The sequence below is a fragment of the Drosophila elegans genome, unplaced genomic scaffold, assembly GCF_018152505.1.
Source record: "Drosophila elegans isolate 14027-0461.03 unplaced genomic scaffold, ASM1815250v1 contig_468, whole genome shotgun sequence".
NCBI lineage: Eukaryota > Metazoa > Arthropoda > Insecta > Diptera > Drosophilidae > Drosophila > Drosophila elegans.
The window spans coordinates 4,340,835-4,368,161 of NW_024545855.1; the positions used below are offsets into that span (position 1 = coordinate 4,340,835).

The following is a 27,327-nucleotide window of genomic DNA, read 5'->3' on the forward strand; positions in this document are numbered from 1 at the left end:
CCCGATTCAGACTAGAAGTAATATCATAATTTTCATGTACCAATAACTCGACTAAGTGCGATCTCATGGGCAAAATTGATTTTCCCCCTTATTCTAGTTCTCCATCAAAGCCCTCCCCCTCCCCTTGTGAACTGATTTCAATTTAATTAATGATATTGAACGTCGTGTGTGCCCGTTTTGAACCTTCTCGGTTCTCGGTTCTGCCGGAGGATTTGGTAATCGAAATTATGAATGGACCATGCCACATTTGCCTCAGAAGAGATCAGCTAAAGCGAAGAGAGCCCGAGAAGAGCGTCTTCGTCTGGCCGAGTGAAATGCAAACAAAAGCCAGCACAAAGTACTCGCTTTTCCCCCAGAGAAACTCACTCAAACTCAAACTGAAACTCAAAACAAGAGTTTGGCTTTGAGTCTTTTGTGTTTGCGGCTCATTTCTTTGGCTTTCTTTGCGGGGCCGCTTTGTGTTGTGGCTTTCTTTTGAGCTCCATGGTCTACAGCAGTTTATAACGTTGCCCATTGTCAAGGCGAACGCACGCGAGCAGCGCAAAAGAAATATCAGCAGCAACTTCAGCCCAGAAGAACTCAAAACTCCTCCGAGAGCAACTTATATAACGACTGATTAGCCCAACGCTTACTTTAGTTATTCGGTCAACTCCCGACGGTCAAGTTCGCAGCGATCGCGACTTGACAAATAAAAGAAAAAATTCACAAAATATAATAAATCCGTGGCTTTGACAGGAACAACCAAAGTCAAGTGCAACATTCAATACCCACCAAATGTGCAATGTGTGTAATCAGCAAACAGTGATCATTTGCATACATGAAAAAAACTCATCTCGAAAGTGAAGCGTGACTCAGCATCGATAGCCAAAAATCTTGGAGGAACAAGACAATCCGAAAGGAAAGGATACTTTTCGGTCACTACTGAAACTACTCACGAAGTCACAGTTGCACGTTATTCTTGCTGAGTGAGTGTATATTAACTTTTACCATTTTACCATACACATGTAATGGGCAATGACAAAACAGAAATCCAGAAACAGTGATCGGCAAGAATTTGAATTCTTGTTCGAACAATCTGCTCTGGGAATAACCTTTAGTCGATTGATTACAGAATTTCCTGATCCTGGTAGAGTTCAAAATAAATAATTTAAGTGTTTTTAATAGCGGTTCACTTACCGGTATCTTTAAACATATTTTTATTGAAGGCTTTAACTCAAGTAAATTATTTCTTTTTCTAAAAAAAAAATCAAATCATTTTAACTAACATTCAAATTCTTGTCTACATTATATTTTGTTATATTTATTTTAGTGTATTAAAAAATAATTGTATTCAGCAAAAAAATACAAAAAGAATATGTAATAGTATTTTTTTGGCTAACAAAATATTATATTTAAAGGACTGGAGTGACGAGTCTTCTCTTGCTTTAGCATTCCTGTTGCAATCAACGATAATGTATACAGATTGTAATTGTGATGGCATCCATAACATTTGCATTAATTGGCAACGGATTCATTAAGTTACCATGTCTTGTGCTGTCTTTTATAGATCATCTAGAGTCCCCACAATTAAAAGCAAACACAAGTCGGGCAATTAAAATAATTAAGCTCCAGATGTGGTGTGAAATGCACAATGCAACGTGTCAGAAGAGCAGAACCCGCATCCAAAGAGTGTAGTATAAAAGATAATAGAACAGGACTGGGACTCTGATAAAAGGGCCATCTGATGATGAAGGCCCAGGTTAAAGCCAGAGAGCACAGATGAGACCACCGGTTGAAATGATCCATTGAAATTCAGCTACCGTGTTGTCTGGGGAGTTGGTATTTAAATTTGCCCGCAATAATTGCACTGGCCATCACTGGGCTTCGAAGTTCCATCTACCATCTACCATCAAGCCGAGGAAGCTAGGGAGTTGGCATCATCACGATGACATGACAGTTACAACACAGCCTTCTTTCGCCTGGCAGCTATTCATTTACTCAGCCTGCCAGTCGCCGTTGATTAGACGAAGCGTGCGCTTTAATTGCCGCCAAATGGGCAAAAAAGAAGAGAATCTCCAAGAGCCTTAGCCTTCGGCTTGGCAATTTGTCATGTACATTTAATATTCTGGGACCTGGACCTGGGCTTCCGTGCCTTGGAAAACAATTTACGTTTGTTTGTCCAGCTTGTTTGTTGCAGTTAGCGTTGATTAGCCTTCTGCAAAAAGTTCTCCCATTGCAATTACGAGCAAGCAACATCAAATGCCACAACACCAGGTAGCAAGTAGCCAGTAGAGCAGCTGTGCCTTAGAGCCATCTAGTTTCTAAAGCATCTAGCATCTAGCATCCACCATATAGCCACTCCCCACACACTTGGGTGTCAGCAAAGCAATTTCAAATGTCTGCTCAAGCGGATTTTATATGGACCCCCAGACCCACCGCATTTGGGCGTTCATTCTACTGTGAAATTGATAGATTTAATTTGACATTTGGCGCAAGTCCGCGCTTTTGATTTCTACCTTCACGGCTATATGGTTTTTTTTCTATTTCTATTCCCTCCAGTTTATAATTTACTTTTGCGGCTTGACAGTGGTCATCAATGGCTAACCAAGTTGTCGTCGAGAAGAAATCGAGAAATAGATTCTAAATAGCGAGATTGCGATTGTGCTGCTGATTGTCAGGCAGAAAAACCGCTTCCGTTTCAGTTTATCCAAGAAAATTGATTGATGGACCGCCGCTAGAGTTGTCATGGCCAAGAAATCTCTGCCAACCGCGACTATAAGCTTGCCATCTGAAAGCCTCATTTGGGTAAACGGTTTTACTGTTTGGTTTTTGGCGTGCCAAATTTCCATTTTTGTTTATTTGCGATTGTCAACTTTTGGGTCAGTTGGCTGTTGGGCCCGGCAATTAGCAGAGATTTAACCAACAATGGTCGACGGATGATGGGAAGTAACATAACTGTTTGGATTACTTTGCATTTGGGATTTTGGCACCTTTTGAGGCTAATGTCGCTTTATAATTTATACACAAGACGCAAAGAAATTGGGTTAAGAAATGATCGGAGGAAATTGGCTGATGATATCATCTAATGAGAGCAGCTTTCTACACATCAGATTTTCCCTAGAAGATTATCTAGCTGGCATAGTTTAGTACAGTTTATCCCATGATTTTTTGGTAGCTGTTTTGACAATGTGAAATATACTTATTAGGTAGAAGCTTAAGGATAGTAGCCATATCTCTAAAGGCTAATAACATGCTGCAACACAACCTGTCGTCCATCAAAATCTTAGCTTGTTTCGCTTGATTAGCTTTCATTGAAAAATGTCCGATTTGAAGACATGCAGTGTGGCTAATTTATTCAGAAGTGCTGCTCGAAATAATTTGCGATTGTGTGAAAGTATTTTGCTGCCGTTTTTGCTGTGGTAATATTTTAATTGAAAATTAATTGAAAAGTAAAAGACTTTCGCATGCAGTTGCAGCGTTGGCAGTTGCCAGAGGCTAAAATATCTGAGCCAAGTTCAGAGGCAGAGACATCGGACATTGACAATTGAGAGTTTCACTTTTCGCACACTCGAAATATCAATGAACCCAAAGTCAAATCGAAGACAATGGCAGGAGTTGGCATCGCCTCCTGCCGCCTGAAGGCAATACAAAAACCAAAAATACGAAATACGAAAGAAAAATGAACTCGAGGTGGGGATAAATGACACCAAAGTTTGGGCAAACGATTTCAGACAGAAGAAGCGTCCGTTGAAAATCAGCAAGAAATAATCGTTGAAGAATTTGACTTTCGCTTGTTTGGCTTCCTTGGCCATAAATAAAAACGTCCAAGCCCCTTCCTTCCCCCCAAAAAAAGCCTTGTGATTGTCGCCGATTAAATGCGCGAAAACGAAGCAGAGGAGGCCGAAAACGCTTTGGGTGCAACTCGAACCCATCTGGCACGACCAAATGGCAATCGCCATCGCAATGCCAATGCCAAGGCGTTTGTATTTGCTTAAACTTTGACATTTGCCAGCTGGCTGTGGCCGATGGATATGTGAATGCAGTGCCTCATACATATTTGTCTGACTGCCGCCAATGCCAGAAAGGAAAAGCGACAATTTCTGAACTGAGTGGAAAAGTAAAAGCATACTACAGGATGATGAGAATGGGACATCTGCTGACCAGAAAGAAAATTTAATCACCACAAAATAGTCAGCGATCACCAAATAGAGTAGAATAAATTAAATCATTAAGTTAATCGAAAAATAAACTGACAAAGATAAGTTTAGTCAAAAAGGTAACGAAATCTTTATTTAATAATGCTTACAGTTTAGAGATTAGGTGATTTATAACGAAGGATAACAAATTCATTTCATGCCGTCGGCCACAGCCATTACATTCATTAAACAAATGAACAGGAATAAACACGAAATAATAAAGTTGATTGGGACAATAATTAAATAAACATAACGACATCAATAAAGACAAGTGTAAGTCAATCAAGAGATTATATTCATAAAAAAATGAATGAATTCAGTAAATTTAAATTTACCTCTAATAAGTAATTAATTTACATAAGATAAGTTCCTTAAAATGGGTCCATACTCCGTTCAAGTCCTAGCCTTCTAAATATCCAATAAGTGACCCTTACCCAAGGTCACTGCAAACCGAGTAGCGCCTCTTTAGAGATAACCTCTGACTCGTGGCGAGGACTGCCCTCCCCCAAACCCTCTATAGAGTTTCTCCCCGTCCGTGTTTTCGCTTTCAAGACTTTCCGCGAAACCAAACAAATTTAATGACAATAATCCAATAAACGTTAAAGCCTGGGGATCGTGACAAAAATCTTGGCTGGGTGCACAAAAGAAAGCGCCGCAGACCGACCTACAGACCCCCCAAAACCCCTATAAGACCCATTTTTCTGTGAGGCGGAAAAAAGTCGGTGGATGCCATTGAATGCTGTTAACATTTTGACATTGCCTGCGTTTCAGATCGGGAGTGTACATAAAGAAGAGCCAAGAGATTGAAAGAAAAATTACACTAATAGGTTGAATTTTTGGTGTAAGTGGGTTGTTTTTTTTTCGTTTCTGTTTTTTGTTTTTTACCGGTACGAGAACGTGCCTGGCATTTTTTGGGCATTTCCATTGTGCTTGCCATGCATGCCTCTCCGCCTTTATGAACCACGAGCTTTTCTAGCCGCATCTACACCCGTTCAATGCCATTTTATTATTATTTCGTTGGCTGTTTTTTTCGGCCGACCTCAATAGAAAGTGTTACAGTTCAGTGTCTGTGAGGCTTAGGCTTCCGCCTGCCGTCGTACTTATTTTCTTTCATCGCCGCCAGCGGAAACCTCTTGTTAAACTTAAACTGCTGACGTCAGCGCTGAAGAGGGGGCAACTTGATACAGATCGAAAGTAAGAGTTTAAGATCTTGCAGAAATCTCGAGTTGATTAGAATGCTCGGCACTCCATCATCAAGACAATTTGCATTTTAAGACTGCCAAAAGAAAGTGGCCAAAAAGAAACGAGCATCGGGATCATCGTGCAATGCATATTTAATTGTGCAAATGTTTTCATTGCCAGTTGGCAGTTGGTAATTGGTAGAACACAGTGAAGATCGGCCAGGAACACACTTTTCGCTTGAGGATTTACATGAAGGAAGCTTCAAGCTGAGGGCTGCCAAATAAATGTGTATGGTTATACTTTAAAAACTTTGTTTTGATGATTTAAATCAATTAAAGTTCAATCGTATATATTTTAATGCATATCAAATGGTATCGCTGGTATCGGCTAAAAAATGTTTTATAAGTCTACCAAGAACTTTGTATTTTTGTTGTTCTTCAGTTGCTAGTTAAGTTATTTGGCTTTTGGCCATATTTAATTTCGTTGTTTATAGGCAAATTTTCACTGCCTCGGCTGGATTTGCAACCCCTGCCGCCTTCAACGAACAAACAACAAAAACCGCGATCGTCGACTAGGTCAACTTTCGCTAGCATGGAATGCGAAATGCAGCAGCAACGTTGCCACAACAACGACAACCACTGCCACAACACAGCACAACAACGACACTACTGTCAGCCAATAATAAAGTAAGAAGCTGGAGAAGAAGCTCTGGCTTTTTGCGGGGAAAACGAACGAAGTTCTCTGAGTGACTGAGACTCTGGCTAATAATACTTGGTTTACCAGGCCTGGCTTTTTTACTATTTATTTTTGTTGTTTTTTGTTTTTTGGTCGGGCCACGACGGCCTGGATTTCTTGGCTTCCTTCTTCTCTTCGCTTAAATAGTTGCAAATAAATTGTGTGGGTAGCGGTGGAAACTGGCAACAGCAAGTAAATTACTTCAATGTCACCTGCTGACGATTCAAACTCCAGATAAGCGCTCGACGTCAAGACGGATACACCATCCATTCCATCCGCTGCTGCTGCTGTCGTAGTAGAGCTGTAGATCTTCCTAAGTTTTCTCCTCTCTTTTAATGAAATTATCGCTGCATCTCATTGTTTGTTTGCCTTGCCTTGCCAGTGGTAAAAATTATTTATTTAGTTCTCGTTTTCACATTAAACGTTGTCACACTAAACTCAATTGCCGCAGATGCAGATGCCCAGATCTGTATCGCATCGCCTGTACTTTAAGTGGGTTTGTGGCTCAAAAACCGGCTCCATTGTTGTAAGCAAATATTTAACTAATTTGCATTTGTTTGCCTTACAGATACGACGAAGGAAGTAGACCCGATTTGAGAGGATTGAAGCCACGAGAGCAAACAGTTAAGGTATGTGCCAAATCAAATATGGCTAGGGGTTATGTCAAGTTCAGAGTGTCATTTCTTTCCCTCAGAATCGACAACGGAATGAGAATTCTATTTAAAAGCCGGCAGGATTTATGTGTACTTTTGTATTCCATCAAGTTAAGTCAAATTATTCATAGGGAAATTCACTGGAAACTCAATCGTTCTAAAGTTTTAACCCCTTAAGGCGGGGAGCGGAAGTTGGTTGTTACTTTTACAACGGGAACTATTTAAATATTCATCAAAATGAAGTGAGAACGATGAAACAGAACCGTAGAACCAGAAAAATTTAGTTTAATGGGGGAGCCAAGGTGGAAAATGGAAAACTGCAGTGCGGCACTTGTTCGGTCGTAAACTTTTATACGAACTGGGAGATCTTATCCTCTCTTCAATTGAGAGCCGTAATGGGTTTCAAATAAATTAAAGAAACCCATGGTTTTGGAAAGGAAGTTTGGATTTAGTGCGTTTAAAGTATTAAAAGAAGCCCGTAGTTAACATAATGAAGACTCAGGTGCAATTAATGCAGAGGTTCCCCGAATCGGTTGTCAACAAAGTGTAAATCGTTTAAGCCGAATTCAGCTACTGCATTCCAGTGCATATCATCGACCCAGTTTCGGGCTCTCCGCTTAAATAGCAAATAATGTGGCGTGGGTTGACTCTACACTCATGGGTATACATGTACCTCGCACCTGACTGACGTGCAGACACAGCATAAATTAGCTATCTATATAAAGCATTATGATCTGGTATAAGAATCAGGCAAGGCATAATTGTGCAATGAATATTGTTAGCCAAGAAGCCATGAATAGAGAGGGAGCCCAGTTCTGTTGCTGTTTCTGTTGCCGTTGAGTTGCATGCCGTTGGCCTGTTCCACTTTTGAGATGCAGCATTTTCGCGTTGTACGCTGCCTATCGGCAGATACAATTCCACGGCAGCGCGAATAAACTGAATAAATTGCACGCAGAGGACTAGACCAGCGGCTTTAATATTTATTGCGTTTTAAAGACGGATTCGAAATGGAAGCAGCCACAATCGCATCGCCACAAATGGCAAATGTGCCCCGAGTCATAAATCTTGGCCAGTGCAAATTATATAATGTGAGTCGTTCTATATATAAACGTGGCCAATTGGGCTACTGACTCTGTTTTTGGTGGTTATTTATGGGTCCATAGTCTCAGCTTCCTTTCCAAAAGGACTTGGTTTCTCTTCCTCTGGCAAATGGATGTAAAAAGCTACAGCAACAGAAACAGAAACACCTGAACCGGAAGTCCAGCTAAGATGCTGAGATATTGATTCTGATTGCCCGGCAGCAGCAAAAGATCAGCGGCCATCGAATGTGTGTAATGATGGTTAATAAATCAAACGGAGAATTACCTGGAATTCTGCAGACGGCAGCGGTTGTCTGTGGCGGCAGCGTTTGTCTGCTTCTGCCTCTGCCAGATTCTTCTCTCAGCTTTTTTCTGCCTTCCTGTCTTGGCCAATTCCACTCGCTGGATGCCAACAAATTAGCGCAGCGTCGGCAAAAGGCGAAATCATAAGGCTGTAAAAGCCAGTGGCCAGTGGCCAGTCATTCGGTCGGTCAGTCTATCAATCAGTCAATCCATCTGGCAAACAAACAAATCCCATTCCAGCGCCAAACTAAAATTGTTTCTGCTTCTGTTTGCTTAGGCCAGTGTCTTTTTGAGCAACACAAAACTTGTTTGTTTCCCGCGATGTTTGTTCGTTTGTTTGTTTGTTTGTTGTCTTAGCTGCCGTAAGCCGCTTTTAACCCCTTGAGTGCCATATATTTAAGTGCCTGCCATTCATCCTTTGGTCCGCCTGTACCTGTTGTGCATACAGAACTTGTTGACAAATGATTGGACGGAAAGGTATTTCAATCGCGACAAAAGGAATGGAAAATAGCATTGTGTAAATATGATTTCTAGTTGCAAGAGAGGGAAGGCTTTATAAAGCTATATCTAGCCTACAAAAGCTAAATTCCGAGATTGTATCAAAAACAAAACATATTTTAAGTGTTTTATTTTGTATCTGAATAAATAAAAGGTAATCATAAGAGATAAACCACCTTCCATTTTATAGAATACTATCACAAAAGCACAAACCAAAATAAATTGGCTATCTAAGTATTTAGTCGTCAACTCATCAATTGTGTTATCTCTAATGGGTTAATTGAATTTGTCGTCTGCCTCGTACCGCATTTAAATTGCACATTCTGTAAGCATTTCACGCCAAAACGCCAAATCGTCGAAAAGTCGCTCGCCAAATGGGTTAATGGCACATTCTAATCGGAGATATGGCTGAAAGTCGAGATCTTGGCCAGAATTCTAGCTTCGAGTCTAGATATTTAGATGGCAGCGGTTTTCCAGCAGCCAGACAGGCAACAATGTGAACGCAAATTGGCTTGAATGCAAAAAGCGTCGACAATTAGCTGCGCGGTCGGTTCAGTGGCAAAAGTGGTAAGGTGGCTCGGTGGTTCAGTGGTTCAGTGGCTTCTCCTGCATTTTCTGCAGTGGGTGGGTGGCTGTTGGCATATGCAGTTTACAGTTAGTTTGCGCCATGTTGACAGTTACGTGCGCCGACAGCTTCCACCTGCCACAGCGAACAAATGTTGCATAAATTAGCCAGCAAAACTGGAGCGACCAATTCACATTGTTGCTTGGCTGTTGGCAGTGGATGATGATGTTGATGCCACCATTCACAGCCTTTTGTACTTGCGTAATGCATTTTCACGCAATTTATAACCGTTTTTCCATCGAATCTGGGTCACACTGGGGAAGCCGGAAAAGACCCCCAACAGCAGGTGCAGCTTCAAAATTCTTGCAATTTGCATTTGATTGAGTCGTAAATTTGCAACGCACACATGGGTTGGTTAGTTGCCTGGTTGCTTGGTTGGTGGGTGAACAGCTAGCCGGGCATAAATCATACGACTGTGGGAGGCCCACAGACCGCCAAGCGACCTGGTTTCCAGTACAGGTCCAGTTTTCTGGCTCTCGATAATGATGATGCGACTTTGGCGTGCGCTTTTCAATTTGTTAAGATTTTTTACGGATAGTTTTTCCTCTTGTCGTTGTCGTCTCCCAGCAAGCCGTTTCCTTTTTCGGGGCTTTGTCGGGATTTATGTTTTAGCTGTCAGCGGTTTTTGGTTTTTGGTTATGAGGCGTCTCGGCCCCAAGAATTTCCCGAAAGAGAAAAGCCAGCGAGCCAGCGAGCCAGCGACACGTGCCGCCGCCTGAGCATTCGATTTCGAAAAACCACGCTTTTTCTGTTGTTTTTCGCCTGGCAGTTTCCATTTAATTTACGTCTGACCGGCTTTCTTTCACTTCTGCGTGCTTCTTTAAGCCAGTTTGCTAGAATTTCTAATAGCTGGCCGCCAGAGCAACTAGCATTCATTATTGTTTGCTTTTAAACGCTTTTTTATTGACTCGAATTAGCACTCAAGTAGAATTTGATGCCATCGGACAATGGAGCCGAAGAATGGCCAGGTGAAGGCCAGAATACTAGAATACTAGAATGTGGGCTGCTAGAAAGCGAAACGCACTTGGCCACACGTCCCAAAGAACTCTCTATTCTGCGGTGCGGTCCCTTCTTGGATTCTTTGCTTGCACTGGCCATAAAGTTCTGTTTGTCACGTAGTTCAAATAAAATGTGTTTTTATGATGTGATTAGTGGACGCTGTTGTGACGGACCTAAAACGTATCAACGACCGACAAAAAGTGAAAAGAATGTCAAGTGTTAATTGCCAGGCTTATGACCATAAACTGTTTTCTAGTGTTGTCTGCTCTGATGAAGATTAAGTTGTAGCCGGTGATGTGTGTTTTCCAAGAGACATGTTCGTGGTACTCCTTGGGTTGGTATTATCGCAAAGATATTTTATGTCATATGAACCATAAACGATTATGGATGACGGTTCTGGGATCTGAGTTTAACAGTAAAGGGTTTGAAAATTGTCTATTAAACACTTTTCATAGACAAATAAAATTATGTTTTATGTCATATGAACAAATTATGAGTATAAATGACCATCCTGGAATCTCAGTTTAATAGTGATGGTAAACGCTTTACTTAGAAGTAGATACTTATGTTGTATAATACAAAACAAGTTAAATTCTTATTCCTGGAGTTCTTGCTAAAGATTTCTGACTTTTCTTTATGAGCATCTTAGTGCCTGGTTTATGGTTCAACTCTGGCGAGTCTTCCAAATTTTCTGTATTTTACTGACCATTAATGATTTAAGATGGTCGTCAAACTGAATGGTGAAGGGTTTGGAAACTGTCAATCTAACTGATCTACAAAGCATACCACAGATCGTAGCTCAAACTAATCAAAATCAGCCGTCTCTGGCTAGAAGAATGCTACCCGTACATTGACTCTGCTTTCCATGCCAACTGTCGTTCTAGAGCCTTATCACAGGCATTTATCGAGTGGCTTTTGGCAGCAAACTTGTTCTGTATCGCACGAAGTTCCTTAAGCATTTCTGTGATACTTGTGCGAGAGCATTCTGAATGACATTATCTATAAGCTAAACAACGCAATTTGCATTGCTAAATGGCTGGGGATATATCCCGTCGATTCTAGGGGGAAAAAAACGCCCCGCATGGGCGGCCCAAACATAACTGAAATTCCTTTGCATGTCATGAGCATTTGTACGGGACTCCGTTACTCTGAATGTTAGATGTTAGATGGAGTTCGCTTCGATGCGGTGCGCTGAGATGTTCTTGCGGCCGTGGCCATGTATTTATGCGCTCTAAACATTGTTAGTTATGCAACAGGCAACAGGCTGCAACCAGTCCTCTCCACTTATGCAGCATGACAACAGAACAGAACAGAGAACACAAAGAAGACAACAATCATTGGCGGGCATCGATGATGGCAAGGCCTACATTTCAATGTCAGCTTGCCCAGTGCTACCAATCAAGTTGTTAACTATGCAAAAGTAGTAAATTGCGAAGCGGACAAAGCATCAGATCAGCACCACTTCGCCACTGCAGCACAATTGTTATGAAATGAACTTTAAATAACAATCAGCCAAGTGCCGTTAAATGAATGCGACATTGTTCTGCAGTTGCAGCAGCAGTTGCAGCTCCAAGCTGAGCAATATTAATTTGCGGTCTTAAGTTGAGGCTAAAATATTTGCATAATAAACGCCAACGCCTTGGCAAAGCCGGCTGTTTATCTCCGGTTACCGCTTGCCCATCGGCCAAAAGCGCATTCTCATAGTCAAAGCATTCTGATTTCCATCCCATTTTTATTAAAGGTGGTAAAGCTGATGGTGGTGCTGAGCCACTGCAGTCGCTCACCTCGTACATTTCCGAAAAGTAATGGCTCGGCCAACAGTGATAATTTATCACTGGCCAGCAGCCGGACATGCGGCAAAGCCGAACGGTACTTGCTTGGCCAACACAATGCCTGTTTCAGCCCGGTCTTTGGTCTTTGGTCTCCAGTCTCCAATCTACAGACTTCAGCGTGCAAGTCTTTGAACTGAATCGCCATTGTGCACCGGTCTCAATTTGTGCGCTCTCGGCCGACACAATCAAATTGATATTTGCTGCTATATTTAGTTTATGATAATGCCGTCGACTAGGCGACTTCAGTGCTAATATGCTGCTTCCTTCTAGTAGAGTATAGAGCACTCATTTCATGGCGGGCCACATTTATTATGCATGCTCAGGCTGTCTTACAGCTTACAATGCCTGCAGTCAGGTTCTTTGTTTTTGCACTGAGAAAGTGTTTTGTTTTTATGGCTGCAAAGTCAATTAGCATTTGGCATTTAGTTGGCATAAATTCAAATCGAACGATCTAAAATATTATGCCTTCTGTGGGAACCTGCATACGAAACTAGAGAAATTTTTATTGAATATATTCAGAGAGCTGACCTTTCGGTGAGTAAGTTAAGCAAATCGAATTCAATTTAAACGTTTTCAATTAGATTTTCATCGGCAAATGAGTTCATCTTTTGTTTTCACTTGCTGGAAAACTCAGACGGGGCAAAAAGCCATTAGCAAATTTTAATGGAAACTCTGCAGGCCGCAATCAAAGCCTCGTACATATATGGTTAGTTCGTTGCTCGAGTCTTTTGTTTATGGGCCAAGCATTAACAAGGAAGAACATCACTAGGAAGCAGCTGCGAATGGCCGGGTCTCACCTAATAACTAACCAAATTGTATCTTTCTCTTCGATTGGAATCGCTGCCGAGTAGTTTACATGATTGATAGATGGAAAAACCGCTTTCAGCTACAATGCGGCGGCTTGTTAACGTTCAATTAGTGAAATTGATAGACATATCTTATAGCTCGGCGAGGGAAAATCATCAACTGTTGAATCATAAGCCAGAAATCTGGGACTAAGAATCAGAAAAACAAAAGAACGTTTGGCTGGCCACAAATTACAGCAGCGGTTTAATTAAAATGTAGCCGGCCTTTTTTCGGAGGTTCACGGTTTCGGTCACGCTCACATGGAAATTCTAAGTGCTGTGCTGAAACCAAAAAACGTTTTTCTTATTTCCAAATCCAAAATTTCAAACTAACCGCATGCCGCACACACGCATATTTACCGTTCTTCTGGTTTGGGCCATTCTTCTCTTGGCTTTTCTGTCCACTTTGGTCAACGGCTCATTACATTTGTGGGTTAGCAGGTGAAACTGAACCGAATCGAAAGAAAAACTTGGAGGAAGGGCCAGGCCGGGCCAGAGAAAAACCGAAAAAGACGGCAGATAAGAATGGGACTGAAAGCACAGTCAATGTTTCAGCCCGCGGTGGCTTATTAAAAGCGCGTTGCGTTGCCTGTCGAGGCCTATAATTAGCATAAATTCATTCATACAACTAATTGCAAGTGGAAGTGAGCGTTCCGTAATGAGTTCGCCTCTGGTTCCTACTCTTGTCTCGTCTTCTTTTCTCTCCTCCGTATTTTTTCCCCGTTCAATCGAGCACAGGAATGGTGCACACTGCGCACCACCGAGATGATCAAGGGGTTCCAGCCAGCCTCATATTGTTTTTAGTGCAATGTCTTAAAGCATGTTATTAACATTAACGGTTCTTTCCACTCCACTCTTGTTTGGCTTTCATAATTTATGTGTGAGCTGTTGTTGTTGCAGTCGCAGTCGCAGGAGGCTGTACTGTATCCCAGGCGTGGGCGTAGCCCTGGTTTTGCATGCATCCCACCTGCCGGCGAACCCCATACCCCATGTCATAATTAATTATGTAACTAACGAAACATTAAACAAGTGCCCAGCGATAGAGCTTTAAGAAAAACAAAAAAAGTACTAAAATCATGAAAATCCGAACGAAAATCTTTTCTCACGCAGCCGCTTATTAACCGCTAAATCTTTTTCGCTGTCTCTCGGGCAAAATAATGAGCCACACTTTAGATTATCTCACAGGTGGTTCAGCAGTGAATCTCTGTTTTAAAGCGGCTTCGGCTTTGCCTTTTTTTATTGCCAGCCAGTGAAACTTACTTTTTACGCTCTAGCCGGCGATCGACAGCCGAAACGCATTAAAATATTTAACAACATGAAAATGTCTTTTTTGTTTGTCTTTTTATGAATGGGGCACACACAGCTTGAATTCACTTTCACGCCGAAATGCGGGAAAAAGTCAGTTATTCGCCAAAAAAAAAAGAAGAAAATACTGCTGTAGATCTGAGATTGCCAGCTTTAGTGTTAATTGTTTAGCGCGTTTGAAGAGAGATTGCATAATTGGATTAGCAAATTGTTATGACAGAGGCAAGGAACTAAGACGACAATATGTTTGTTATGTCAATGACTTCTTATAAAGTTGGCATATTAAACTGCTCGCAAGAAAAAATAAAAAACTGAAAGAGGGTTCAAGTTATCGCCATTTTTATACCCTTGCAGAGGGTATTATAATTTCAGTCAGAAGTTTGCAACGCAGTGAAGGAGACGTTTCCGACCCTATAAAGTATATATATTCTTGATCAGCATCACTAGGCGAGTCGATCTAGCCATGTCCGTCTGTCCGTCTGTCCGTCCGTCTGTCCGTCTGTCCGTCTGTCCGTCTGTCCGTCTGTCCGTCCGTTTATATGCAAACTAGTCTCTCAGTTTTAAAGCTATCTACATGAAACTTTCCCAAAAGTTGTCTTTCTATTGCAGGTAGTATATAAGTCGGAACGAGCCGGATCGGACAACTATAGCATATAGCTCCCATAGGAACAATCGGAAAAATAAATGAAAAAAAATTATAACTTTGCTGTTTTTTAATTTTTTGTTTAGTTCTTCGACATATAGTAATGGTTAAATATTTCCGATTTACGTTTTAAATTTCATCAAAATCGGTCGACTATAACATATAGCTCCCATAGGAACAATCGGAAAAATAAATGAAAAAAAATTATAACTTTGCTGTTTTTTAATTTTTTGTTTAGTTCTTCGAGATATAGTAATGGTTAAATATTTCAGAATTATGTTTTAAATTTCATCAAAATCGGACGACTATAGCATATAGCTCCCATAGGAACAATCGGAAAAATAAATGAAAAAAAAATTATAACTTTTCTGTTTTTTAATTTTTTGTTTAGTTCTTCGACATATAGCAATGTTTAATTATTTCAAAATTATGGTTTAAATTTTATCAAAATCGGACGTCTATAGCATATAGCTCCCATAGAAATAATAAAAATATATAAAATAACTATCTAATAATTGAGCTGCAAATCATCATAGTTTCAATGTTTTTCAGCATATACTCAAGTAAATCATAATTTAAATGTTTTCAAAAGTATTTAATTCATGCAATAGCTGCAAGGGTATATGAACTTCGGCTTGCCGAAGTTTGCTTTCTTTCTTGTTTTAAACTAGTTTTGGGTTCCATACATTAGGGAATAAATTTACCTTTAAATTTATTGTGCAGTAAAGGAAGGCAGGATATTTTTTTTGTAATTACACTAGGCTGAAAGCACCGATATAGTGTTTCTCTAAATCATTGAAACCAAAAGAATGCTTTAAAAATATATGGAGTAGTTATATGTTTCCGGTAAAGTTTTCAGTCAGTTTTCGTTTTATTATGCAGTAAAAAGCCAGTGCTAAAATTTTAATAATAATGATTATTATCACACCTGAGACTAAAAGCGCCTATATAGTATGAGTATCTGGAACATCAGAACACCTATACTTACTAGGGGAAATCTAGGCCCATGGGGTCTGGGATCTATTGGGATTTCCCCCAGCACGGTGCCACCTACGCCTCTCTATCCGTTCCGCGCACCCAAAATAGTTCCCAGACAGCGGTTTGTTTTAATATAAAGCATCACACCACTGAGGGCCTGAGCAATGTTTTTGTTCTGATTGTCGGTGGTGCAACTGTTGTATATGCACAATGGATAGAGCCAAGTTTGCTTGCGGCTTTAATTAAACGCTGCGAACACACGGCCAACAAGTCAGACAATTAAAGCTCGAACATAAAGAAACACCTGGGGCATACCTTAAATACCATCCAAGACACAGAGTTCCGTTCCGTTTTCATTCCTGGGCGAGCAAAGCCCCCGTGGAGGAACCCTAGTCGTTGGTCTTCTAAGACTAACGCCAAACTAATAAAGTGCACACCAGGAATTACATAAATTGCGCGTAATGTGAAATTAGTTGCCTAATTAACATTTAGCTTTTTCTCCCGGGGGATAACTCTGATAAATCTATGTACTCACACCGTCTAACCATTTCAATTGCAGACAAAATGTTTCTACGCCGCTGCACGTTTCTGCTACTGATCTGCCTAATTGCGAGTGACGCCGCCAGCGCCGCACGCAAAACAAAACGTCCTGTCAAGCCGGTCAAGCAGACCAATCCGCGCACCAATGTAACGCCTTCGTCGCCGGCAGTAGCACCATCTGGTGGCTCCACACCCGCCAGCACCACCAGCACCACTAGCAACACCAGCACCACGGAGGGAAACGGCGATCTGGAAGCGGCCACAGTGGGATCTGGATCTGGGGCTCCAGCTGGTGGCAGCGGAGAGCTGCCGAAGCCCCTAGTCACGCCCATCGAGCCTCAGCCGGAGGCGAAGACGGACAAGGCACCAGTCGGAGTTCAAGAAGAGGAGTGCGATCCAGATATGATTGGATTCGAGATCATTACTGGGTGAGTTTAACCCAAGGCTTTTCAAGTTTTGAGTGAGGTTTTGAGTACAGAAATATTAAATTTTTTTATTAATTCATTTGACAATGATGTAAATGTAATGCATTTACAACAAGTAGGATTCATTCAAAGTACTATATTTTTTACATTAATTAAAATGTTGTAATTTTAAATCGTGCCTTTCAATATTAACTTTAAGGATTTTATATTTCGTTAAAATATTTCAATTTGTTTTTGCCAGTGCAAGTCAACCAACCGCTTTATTAATTTAAAATATATTTTAGCTAATTATCAGAGGAACAGAATTTCTTGAGTTTTTCTTCGTTTAAAGAAGATTTTTAATTATTTAAGTTAATTCAGCAAAACCCTCTTACGTAGCACCCCTTCTTAATAATACTTTTATTATTTTACTGAGTGGGTTGATAACCTATACAATACAGTTGACCTTGTTAAATAGACATTTTCCAAAAGTAACCCGACTTTCCAAATATTGTATAATCAAAGATAAAGATGTTCCCCTGATCACCGCTACCTTTTCAAAACTGTCACAAAACAATAAAGAGTTACACAACCGCCGGCATTATAGAAACCTGATTACATTTTATGGCCACTTGTTTTCACTTTTGCTTTCCTTCTAATATTTGAATTTTTGAGCGACACAACAATAGAGAGGCCGCAAGTTCATAAGTTTTTAATGAAATGCAACTCGACAACATCTGGGCCAATTAACATTTTCATTTCCGTAAGAAGAGAAGAAAAGAAGACGAGATAGCGGTGAATCCAGCACCACCGCAGTCGAACATTGCTAACTGGCAACTGTCATATGCAAATTTGTGGTTTCCTTAGGAGTGACACTGTTCGGCAAAAACGTGACTAATCCCATGGCTTTGTTTAGAAGTCATCGCCCGCGGCAAGTTCGTTGCCAGAGTCTTTTGTTCGGCATGGACCTAAGATCGTAGAATGTCCGACCACTTTCGTTTTCATTCGCTGTGGATATCTATTAGCCGGTTCGGGGATCATAAATCATCGGGGTATCGCGGTATCGATCTCATTTATAAATCATCTCTCCACACTTTTCAGCTACGTGCTTTCGGCTCCCTCCAAAATGCTGGACACTTTGCCCGGGACTCTAATGCTCACCGACTGCTTGGAGGCCTGCCAAAATAACGAGTCCTGCAGCGCTGTCAACTACGAAACCGGATTGTGTGTGCTGTTTAAGACGACCGCCGATAAATTGCCAGGTGAGTTAGAAAGTGTGAGAATTCCGTTTTATATTTCTTCCTCTGTTTTTGTGCCAAAGAAAGCTCAATAATTCAGGCGACTCTGAGTTGTTCGTTCATTCATTCATTTACTCAATTACTGAGTTCTAGTTCATGCAGGTTGTGGCTTCGGCTGTCGTGGCCTGGGGGCATAAATCACCCGCGTGTCCGCTCTGCTTCGCGAAAAAGCAGAAAACAGAAATATACAAACGAACCTACAGCAGCACACACCTTTTGCTTTACGCACGACGCGGTTTTTGGCCCGGCCTGCAAACTAGATTTTTGCCCATTCTGCAGCCAAACTGGCTTTTGGCACAGTAACGCATAATTTCTGCAGCCTTCCCCAGTCGAATCTCGAATGTCGATGCAGTTGTCGTGGCTCAGCGCTCAGCTCCAAAAGGCTGGAGCTTTTGCCCGTTTCTCAACGCCTGTTACTTTGCAGTGAAGGGGCGTGTGCGTAAAACGCATAAAATACGCACACCACCGTTGCCGTTCCCGCTTTTCCCGCTGAAAGCACCACTTTTCATTTCGCATTTTCTGCGTTTTCTGCATTTTCAGGTTCACTTTCGCGCTCGCAGTTTCCGGTTTTCACCATCTACGCACAAAAATCGTGTTTGGGCGTGCGTCCTTGCTCAAAGGCCTGGTGCATTGATCGCGTTCAAGGTTACCGCCTCCCAGAGCACGTCAAATCTAGTCAGACGGTTCTGTCGCGACGGGACTGTTTGGAACTCTGCCTGGGCGAGACCGAATTCACATGCCGGTGAGTGTTAAAGCAATCAGAATGGATTCTAAATGTAGAATTCTAGTTTCTTATGGGTAAAACGTGATGCTAAGGATAAATACAAGTTAGATCTGTAAAGTGATTTTTGTGGGTCATTAAGAATTTATAATCTCTTCATATTTTTGAGAGAAACTTGAACTCAATGATGTAGTATCGTGCTAAGAATTGTATATCCTTTTACCACTAGCATTTTATAAAAAATAATATTATTTACTTTTTTAAGACAAATTATTCCTAAGAACTTAATTTATAAAAACGTGTTTATTTTATTTACTACTACTAACTTCTAAAGATTTGGCTGTAATGCAAACGCTTGCATAATTGTTCGCATATTCCACAATGATGTGGGCTATTTGAAAATTGAGATATTAAATATTTGATAATACTGAATTTTAATAGAAGTAATGTTACCCACAAATAATGCTTTATTATTTTACAATTTCGAGCGGCTTACCTTGCTCTCATTGCTCTCGTTTGGACTTGCGACTCTTTCCTAATATCTATCTAATATCCATTCCGCTTGCTCTCTTCCACTACATTCGCCACTCGCTTTCCGCCCTTCACTCTTCCGTCCTATACCACTCAATCCTCGCAGATCGGCCAACTACTACCGCCACTCGGGTCTCTGTGAGTTGTCCGACATGGACCGCATTACCTTGTCCGCCGGAGGAAGCGTGGAGCCCTACGATGGAGCCGACTATCTGGAGAACAACTGCGCCGAGGAGCCTAGCAAGCTGTGCGAGTTCAAGCGGATTTCGGGCAAGATCCTGAAGACAGTGGATTCGGTTTACCAGGACATCAATACCATTGACGAGTGTCGTGATCTCTGCCTGAACTCCCCTTATAGGTAAGGTATTCTCAGGGTCTAACAATTGGATTTCCGTTTGATTTAATTTGATTCCGGATAGATGCCATTCGTATGATTATAATGATACTGGGGACATGGTCTGCCGCCTGTCGCATCACAGCAGAGCTACCCTAACTGATGTAATGGATCCCTACTTGGATGTTCCCGAGGCAGCCACCTATGAACTGTCCGCGTGTTATAATGTCTCCATTGAGTGCCGTTCTGGGGAGATGATTACCAAGATAAGGACCTCTAAACTCTTCGATGGCAAGGTTTATGCCAAGGGAGCTCCCAAATCCTGCGCTGTGAATGTGAATAACTCCCTGGAGTTTGATTTTCGTATGGGTTACAATGATCTGGAGTGCAATGTCCGACAGAGTGCGTATGGCAGATACATGAACGACATTGTGATTCAGCACCACGACATGATCGTCACCTCTTCCGATCTTGGACTGGCTGTCTCCTGTCAATACGATTTGACGAACAAAACGGTACTGAATGATGTCGACCTGGGTGTAACTGGAGAGATTGAGTCATCCCTGAGTGAGGAGATCACCATTGATTCGCCCAATGTCATCATGAAGATAACCTCGCGGGATGGCAGCGACATGAAGAGGATTGCCGAGGTTGGCGATCCGCTGGCCCTCCGCTTCGAGATCGTGGAACCCAACAGCCCGTACGAGATCTTCGTCAGAGAACTGGTGGCCATGGATGGTTCCGACAGCGCTGAGATAACGTTGATCGATGCTAATGGCTGCCCCACCGACCAATACATCATGGGCACCATCCAGAAGCTGGCGCACAATCGCAAGGTGCTGCTCTCGCAGTTCGACGCCTTCAAGTTTCCTTCAAGCGAAGTGGTCCAGTTCCGCGCCTTGGTTACGCCCTGCATTCCACGTTGTGAGCCCGTGATTTGCGACAGCGAGGATGGCGCCAGTGGAGAGCTCAAGTCTCTGGTTTCCTATGGTCGCAAGAAGCGATCGGTACTGAATGGAACTGATGGTGGTAAGTGTCATATTTAGTGTCATATACAATTTCGAAATTTGTAACCTAACAATGTCGATAACATTTCGATATTTGTCGTCTTGCAATGTTGATAATACTTAGATATTTGTAACCTTTGTAATCTTACGAGATTTTTAATATTTAGATTGATAGATGAATAAAGCATTCTTACACTTTTCCCCGTTCCTTGCAGCCGAGTTCTTGCTCAGCACACGCCATCGACGTGATGTGGGCCCTGTGGATGATAACATACTGCTCATGCAGTCCATACAAATCACAGACAAGTTTGGCTTCCAGCCAGAGGATGGAACAACCACTACCCATGAAAATGACAGCGTTTCTGGTCCCCATGAGAAGGCCTATGCGGGCGTGGCCCAGGACAAGCTCACTTGCCTTAATGGCTATGGTAAGTTTGATTTTTCGTTCCGGGGGCTCTGTGAAAAAGACCAATCAAGCTCAAATCCAAATCAAAGCCAGCTTGATTTGCATAGACAAGCAAGCAGGAGCTCGTCTGCTCCTCCTTCCTGGACGACATCGTGTCGTACTCGCATCGTGAGGCGCTCAGCTTGTTCTTGGCTCGCTAATTTTTATAATGAATCAATTTTTCATCATTGCCGACTTGAGCAAGGGGCCTTAAAATGGGTTCTTCGTTGTCCAGAACGTGTTCTGTGTTATGATGTTGGGCTGTTTGACTGGCTTTTCCTTGGTGTCTCTGCTAACTCACGACCAGGTCAGTAGTTCATCCGAAGCTGTGCACCAGGATTCTGCACGCCTCGTTTTCGTGCGGCGCGAAAATCTTTCTGCACAGTTTGTTGTCCATCGGTGAGATGCTGGACTGGCTTTCCAGCTCCTGAGTTTCTACATCTCCCATGTGTCACTGCTTTTGTGGAGCAATTTCCAAGCCGCGTTGAAGCGTTAAAATGACAGCTCGTTAGACAGATGAAACTCCACTGGACCACCACCATACACCATACATCAGCCGTAATTTTCAGGGGAAATTACGCTCTGCATTTCAAGGCAGATCAGAGGCGAACAAGCCGAAGCAATTATAGCAACGCGTTGCAACGGTTCTAACCGTGCTTAAGCTCATTTGCCGCACACATTGCTCTGAAATCACCTGGCCAACTGGATGCGTGTGCACCCAGAAGATACCCAGATGAAACTTGGCCTTCGTCTTTGGCATGCAGAGCGCCAATTTAACGCCGCATCAACAACACCCTGTAATTTGTCAAAGTTTATGAGCATTTTACATTCTTCGCTGATATTTATTTAGAAATGAATCTCTTCCATTATTTCAATCACTTTAATGACTTTTAATTTACGATAGTTCAGTTCTTTAATTTCTGGTATTAATTTGGAACAAATCACTAGGAAGTTTCCTCAATTTAAATGCATATCAATTACTTTGTTTTAGAAATTGTCTAATATTTACACAATTGTGCAATATTCTATTTACGTAGATTAACAACAATTCATAACTGGCATTTTGCTTAAGAACCGACGAGTTTTACATGAAGAAGTTAGCTACCAAATTACCGATTATTTTCTTTTCACTTTGAAATGGTCTTAGTCTTTTAAAAGGCGTAATTCTTAAGCAATTTTACTTGTATACAGGCTGGCTAGTTTTTGGCATAAATCTTTCAAACGTTTACTACTTGTTGTCTATTATAATGAAACTTTGCCAAAATCAACATTTGCATTTATTTTTTTCCGTTTTAAAAGCTCTTGGAATAATTACATTTGTTACTTATCGGCAATCAATTTTCTGAGAGTCACATACATAAGGATTTTAGTGCTCTTGATACCCAGTAGCTCATGTTGGTCGTTAAAAAAACATACATGCAAATGAATCTTCAATTTAGTTTCTCTTCAAGTCACACTTCACTTTTATTCGACAACTTAAAAATGTTCACAGGCAGTGTATGTTCTAAAACGTTTTCAGATTTTCGCAATCAACATAACTTAAAATTTTTACAACTGATCAGATATGATTTTGCTTTAAGTGTGCTTAATTTTGTATACGTTTTCATTTAAAAGGGAAATCTTTAAGCAGATAGATTACTTCACTTTCATTACTGTGCAAGTTTTCTCAGCGCTTTTCTTGGCTCTTTGTTCTGGTTCGGGTTTCATCAAATTATTTACCATTTTGTGGGCGCCACAGTTCAGTTATTGCCCCCCTGAAACTCCCACAACTCCGAGGACCGTTTATAGTAATTGTTATAATTTTGTATATTTTTGTTGTTCCCTCTTTTGTTACTGTTATTGTGGTCTTCTTGTTGAGATAAAAAACCGGAGTCAAATACATAAATAAAAGACTCAAGTGCGTGCACTTTGTTATTGAAACTCATTCAAGTCATGGCGATCGCGATGGCGATGACGATGATGATGATAATGACGATGTTGTGGCTCTTGGTTTGTTTGTTGATTTGTTTTCGGTTTACTTTTTATGGTCATTTGAGGAACGAACAACCACAACATTGTTACAAAGTAATCTCTGATAGTCATCTGGCATGTCGTCGTCTCTGTTGTTGCTCTTAAATTCTGATTTCTGGACAACTGGACAAAAAACTGAACGCATGCAAGTTGAGCTGAGCACTGCAGCTCGACTTTGACTTTGACTTTGGCGGCACGGCACGGCACTTTCACCCGATTTCTACCGGCTTCGGATTCGGCTTCGGTATTTCGAATTTCCTCCACCGAGGTCCGCCGCTGGCTTATTTATGTGGCATGTTGCACTTTTAAGAACCCAGACCAGGCCAGGCCAAGCAGGCAACATGCGATGTCTAGGGTATAGAAAGTGAAGCCAAGAGAGTCCAATTCCAAGTCCGTGCCGAAATATGCAACTCATGCATTAAATTGTCGCTGTTTTATTTCTCATTGTTTTTGTTTATCTTCAACTTGTTGCTGTCAAACTTGGTCACTTGGTCACTTCGCGTCTTGGGGCCTTCAAGCTATATTCATTGCTCTTTTCGCTCCTCTAGTTTTGTTTCAATTCACGGTCGGTAAAGTGGGTCAAGTGGCGCCCACTTTTGATTTCTGTGATAACCAAGCCGATCCGAGGTCACTTCTGCCTGTTGTTCCTTGTCTTCCGCCCATTGAAGCGATCTTATCGAGAGTTTTGCTGGGTTTGCAACCAGTTTCCACCGAAATTTTTCGAACTAGATCGGTTACTCGAGATAAACAATTGATTCGACTTCCTTTTTAAAAAGTGCGCAATCTGGAGCAACATTTTTATAATGTTTTTGAAGGGTTTAGATTAAATCATTTAATTTAAAAAGTAAAACAGTTGTTTGAAGAACATGTACTATTTTGTTAAGTTGGGGTTTAGGCTTCCATTAGCACATGTTGGTATTGATAAGTTAAAAAATAAGTCATACATCAAATTATTAAAATATGTAGAAATAAAAAATATACAAAGTAAAAGTATAAAACTTGAATAGCCCTCAAACTAACTTTAAACTATGCCCTAAACTATGCACTAAATTAAAGTGCATCTTCAATGTACAGATAGTTTTACAAGTTTAAGAAATAAACTAGCACACACCTCATTGAGAAAATGTTTTAAACATGTTAACTAATGAAGTATGTTTAAATTTGTTCTTATTTGTAGGACTTATTATGGCCGGAGCCCTCTTTCTGCTGGCTCAGTTGAGCATCTTTGGGATTTGGAAGACCGTGCAGCGTCGCACCAGCAAGGAGCGCTACCTCTATCAGCACGAGCCCACGCCCACCATTACCTACGGAGCGCCCACCATGTTGTACGGACCGCCTCCGAACTCCTCCGCGGGATCCTCGTCGTCGGGAGCGTCCTACGGAGGCAGCGCCAAGGACACGCTGAGCAAACTCTACGACAGTGGCATCAACGGACGCTACGGACAGCAGTTCTAGGGAGATCTGATCTGGGTGGCTCTCGCACTTAGCTGGGAACACTTAGCTGGGAACAAACGCAATATGCCTCGAAAGCTTCAAAAGATTCGATGAGACTTGAATAGCAAATATTCGCCTAGCAGCGACACACACATGAAAATCAATGGAAACCCTAGATTAATTGCAGCCTAGAATAAGCCTACGATTAGCTTACTCTTAGTTTTTGATTTGCGAACACACACCATTTTTTATCTGTCACGAATGCGCGCTTTTAAATGGATTGGATATCGAGGTTCCAGCATTTTAAATCTGCGCATTGCCAAGCAAAGAACGGAACATTTCTACCGCTAAATTCGAATTAGTTTAGAGCTATAATCTCTCTAGCGAAAGTTAGGCTAATTATAATTATATGTTTAGTGAGAAATCTGCTTCAATGTCCTCGAGCGAATTGCATTTATAACTATTACACTATTTATTATTAACTATTGAGCTGCTGACATTTTCACACAAAGTTTGCCAAATAATTTTGTATCAAAATGTTTTGTGCCAGGCTTCTGTGCAAGGCGATATTTCCTAGTTTCCGAGGTCCCACAATTTAAAACTATTACCCTAACTATTTATTTGCTATTCGTACTTTATATTATTTATTAGCCGAAACGTAAGGCGGTGCTAATTATTAGGAGCTTCTTCAGAGCACAGGAGATGAAAATTAATAAACAAAAATTTGATAAACGAATTGTACTGATTAAGTAAAGCAATAAAGTCTACGCCTAAAAAAACATATTAATAAATAAATGTCTAAAACAAAAATAGTTGAATTTAAATTTATTTACGAAAAGGCTCATGCCATTCATTTTCTGTTGTGTTTAGGTAAGCATGTCAAAATGTATTAACGCCCAAAAACCTCTAATTTACCAAAACCCAGACCTTTTCATATTAACATTTCAGTGAGAAAACTTGGTTAACCGCTTAGCCAAATTGATGTTTGTCAAAGCGAAAGACAACCGAAGAAATTATGATAATTTCACGGCACTTTGAGCAGTGGAAAAATAAGTGGCATACGAGTATCTTTCAGTTGGGGCCGTCCAACAAAAGTGTTAATCAAATTAAGAGGCGGCATGGCAATGAGTTTAACCAGGCGTGTCATGATCTCTTTAACGCTCCAGCTACGCACGCCATTAAAACCATTCTCGATTCCCGACTCGAGTCTTGTGATGTTGTAGTGGGGCACATCATAAATTCTGAGCCACTGAAGGCGTCGATTAATCATGATCACGTTGAAATTGAAATGTGCGAAAAGCTGAGTATCGCTGCCGACGTGTGCCGCCTTTCTGAATTAAGATGTCTCCATGAGTCGGGGCTCGTCTCCTTCTTTATAACATCGATGCCTCCCGGCGCGTCCCTCTGCCACTGGAAAGGTGTCAGATACGCATGTGCGTCGTGCCCCATGTTGAATAAAACGCCCCTATTAAGCTGCAGTTAAATGAAAAATATTTTCCGAGCCGAATGTGGCACACACTGAAATAAGGTTTTTCTTTCATTTGGCTAAATTCTTTGCCATCGGAATATGAAAACATGAATGTAACAATGTTTCGTTTCTTGTTTGTGAGGTGATAAGCCAACAATAACATTAAGTTTTTTTTTCATCGCCAATCCGAATGCAATTTATTTTTCTCTTTTGCTTGACTATACACTTTTGCTTTTTTTTAAGAAAACTAAAAAAATGAATTTAACAGGATTTAACAGGAACCTTAAGAACCCGCCTAAAATATTTATAATCTTCAGAAATTGCACATACCTCCAACATAAGTTAGAGTAAACTATCGAAGCCACGAGTTGACAATTTTTATGGCCGGTTCTAGTACGCATTTGGCTTGGACACGGCTATGGAGTTTTTAGTTTGGAGTTGGGGATCGAAATGGAGTTGGTATAGCGACACAGGCGTTGCCCATTCGATCCGGACCAGCGCTGCGTGAGCTTTTTGCTTTCGGTTTTCTCACCTTTAAGCGAGCCTAGAATGAACGTGGCCAAGTGTGGGCATATTGCCGTTGACAGCTATGCAAATGCCTTGCCATTAGTCGTTGACTGTTAGCAATGGCTTCTAATTAGCGGCTTGACTTTGTGCTGGCCTGGATAGGACCAAAGGCTGGCCAGAATCGTTCCGAAATTCCAGAGACAATGGCGTGGCGACACCTACACTCGATGCCACTTTGACACTTTGACCATTGAGGAAAACGTTTGCTCGCATTTCGCCAATTTCCATACATAAAGTTCGCATTGAACACCCTCACGCTTCGTGGTCATTTGCATTTAAATGCCATTTGGCTCTGCCCTCGCATTGAGATTCGGACTGGGATTGGATGAGGATGAGGTGAAGATCTCGTCTGCAGCACTTCCCATTCGGGTTTGCTTTTCTTTTCTAGCCATGTTGGCCTGCTCACGATTTCTGCCTCTTGGCCTCTGCATTTGTTTGTTTTACAGCTGCTTGCTTTGATTGAAAAATTATGCACTTGCCATGGCAATGGGCTCCGCCAAATTTCGCCTCCAATGCGAGTAAGAAAAGAAGAAATCGAGGGAAAAGAAATTCCTAGGACGAACCATAGAGCCAAAATAAGACCGGCTGCTTAATTAAATTATTTAATGCTCTTGCTGAACGAATTTTGTGAAGCTGCATAAAAGGATCCAAATGTCCAGTTAAAAAACGAATTCAATTTGCCAAAATCTAGCCAGGAAAAAGTCCCAACAAAACAA

At 41.3% G+C, this 27,327-nt stretch overlaps 1 protein-coding gene across 1 annotated transcript; it reads left to right on the forward strand.

The window, feature by feature from the left end:
• Window positions 1-516: 516 nt before the first annotated feature.
• On the forward strand, window positions 517-25,386 carry LOC108143021. Its single transcript, XM_017267212.1, has 9 exons — window positions 517-965; window positions 6,661-6,721; window positions 16,412-16,820; window positions 17,898-18,058; window positions 18,635-18,836; window positions 19,453-19,704; window positions 19,766-20,709; window positions 20,903-21,115; window positions 24,320-25,386. The coding sequence occupies exons 3-9, from the start codon at window positions 16,417-16,419 to the stop codon at window positions 24,595-24,597; spliced, it is 2,454 nt and encodes an 817-aa protein (XP_017122701.1). The 5' UTR covers window positions 517-965; window positions 6,661-6,721; window positions 16,412-16,416; the 3' UTR covers window positions 24,598-25,386.
• Window positions 25,387-27,327: the final 1,941 nt, after the last annotated feature.

Coding starts and splice junctions, on each gene's coding strand:
- LOC108143021 (XM_017267212.1), top strand. CDS start 16,417: ATGTTTCTACGCCGCTGCACGTTTCTGCTACTGATCTGCCTAATTGCG. Junction 18,837..19,452: donor GAGACCGAATTCACATGCCG/GTGAGTGTTAAA, acceptor CAATCCTCGCAG/ATCGGCCAACTACTACCGCC. Junction 20,710..20,902: donor ACTGAATGGAACTGATGGTG/GTAAGTGTCATA, acceptor CGTTCCTTGCAG/CCGAGTTCTTGCTCAGCACA.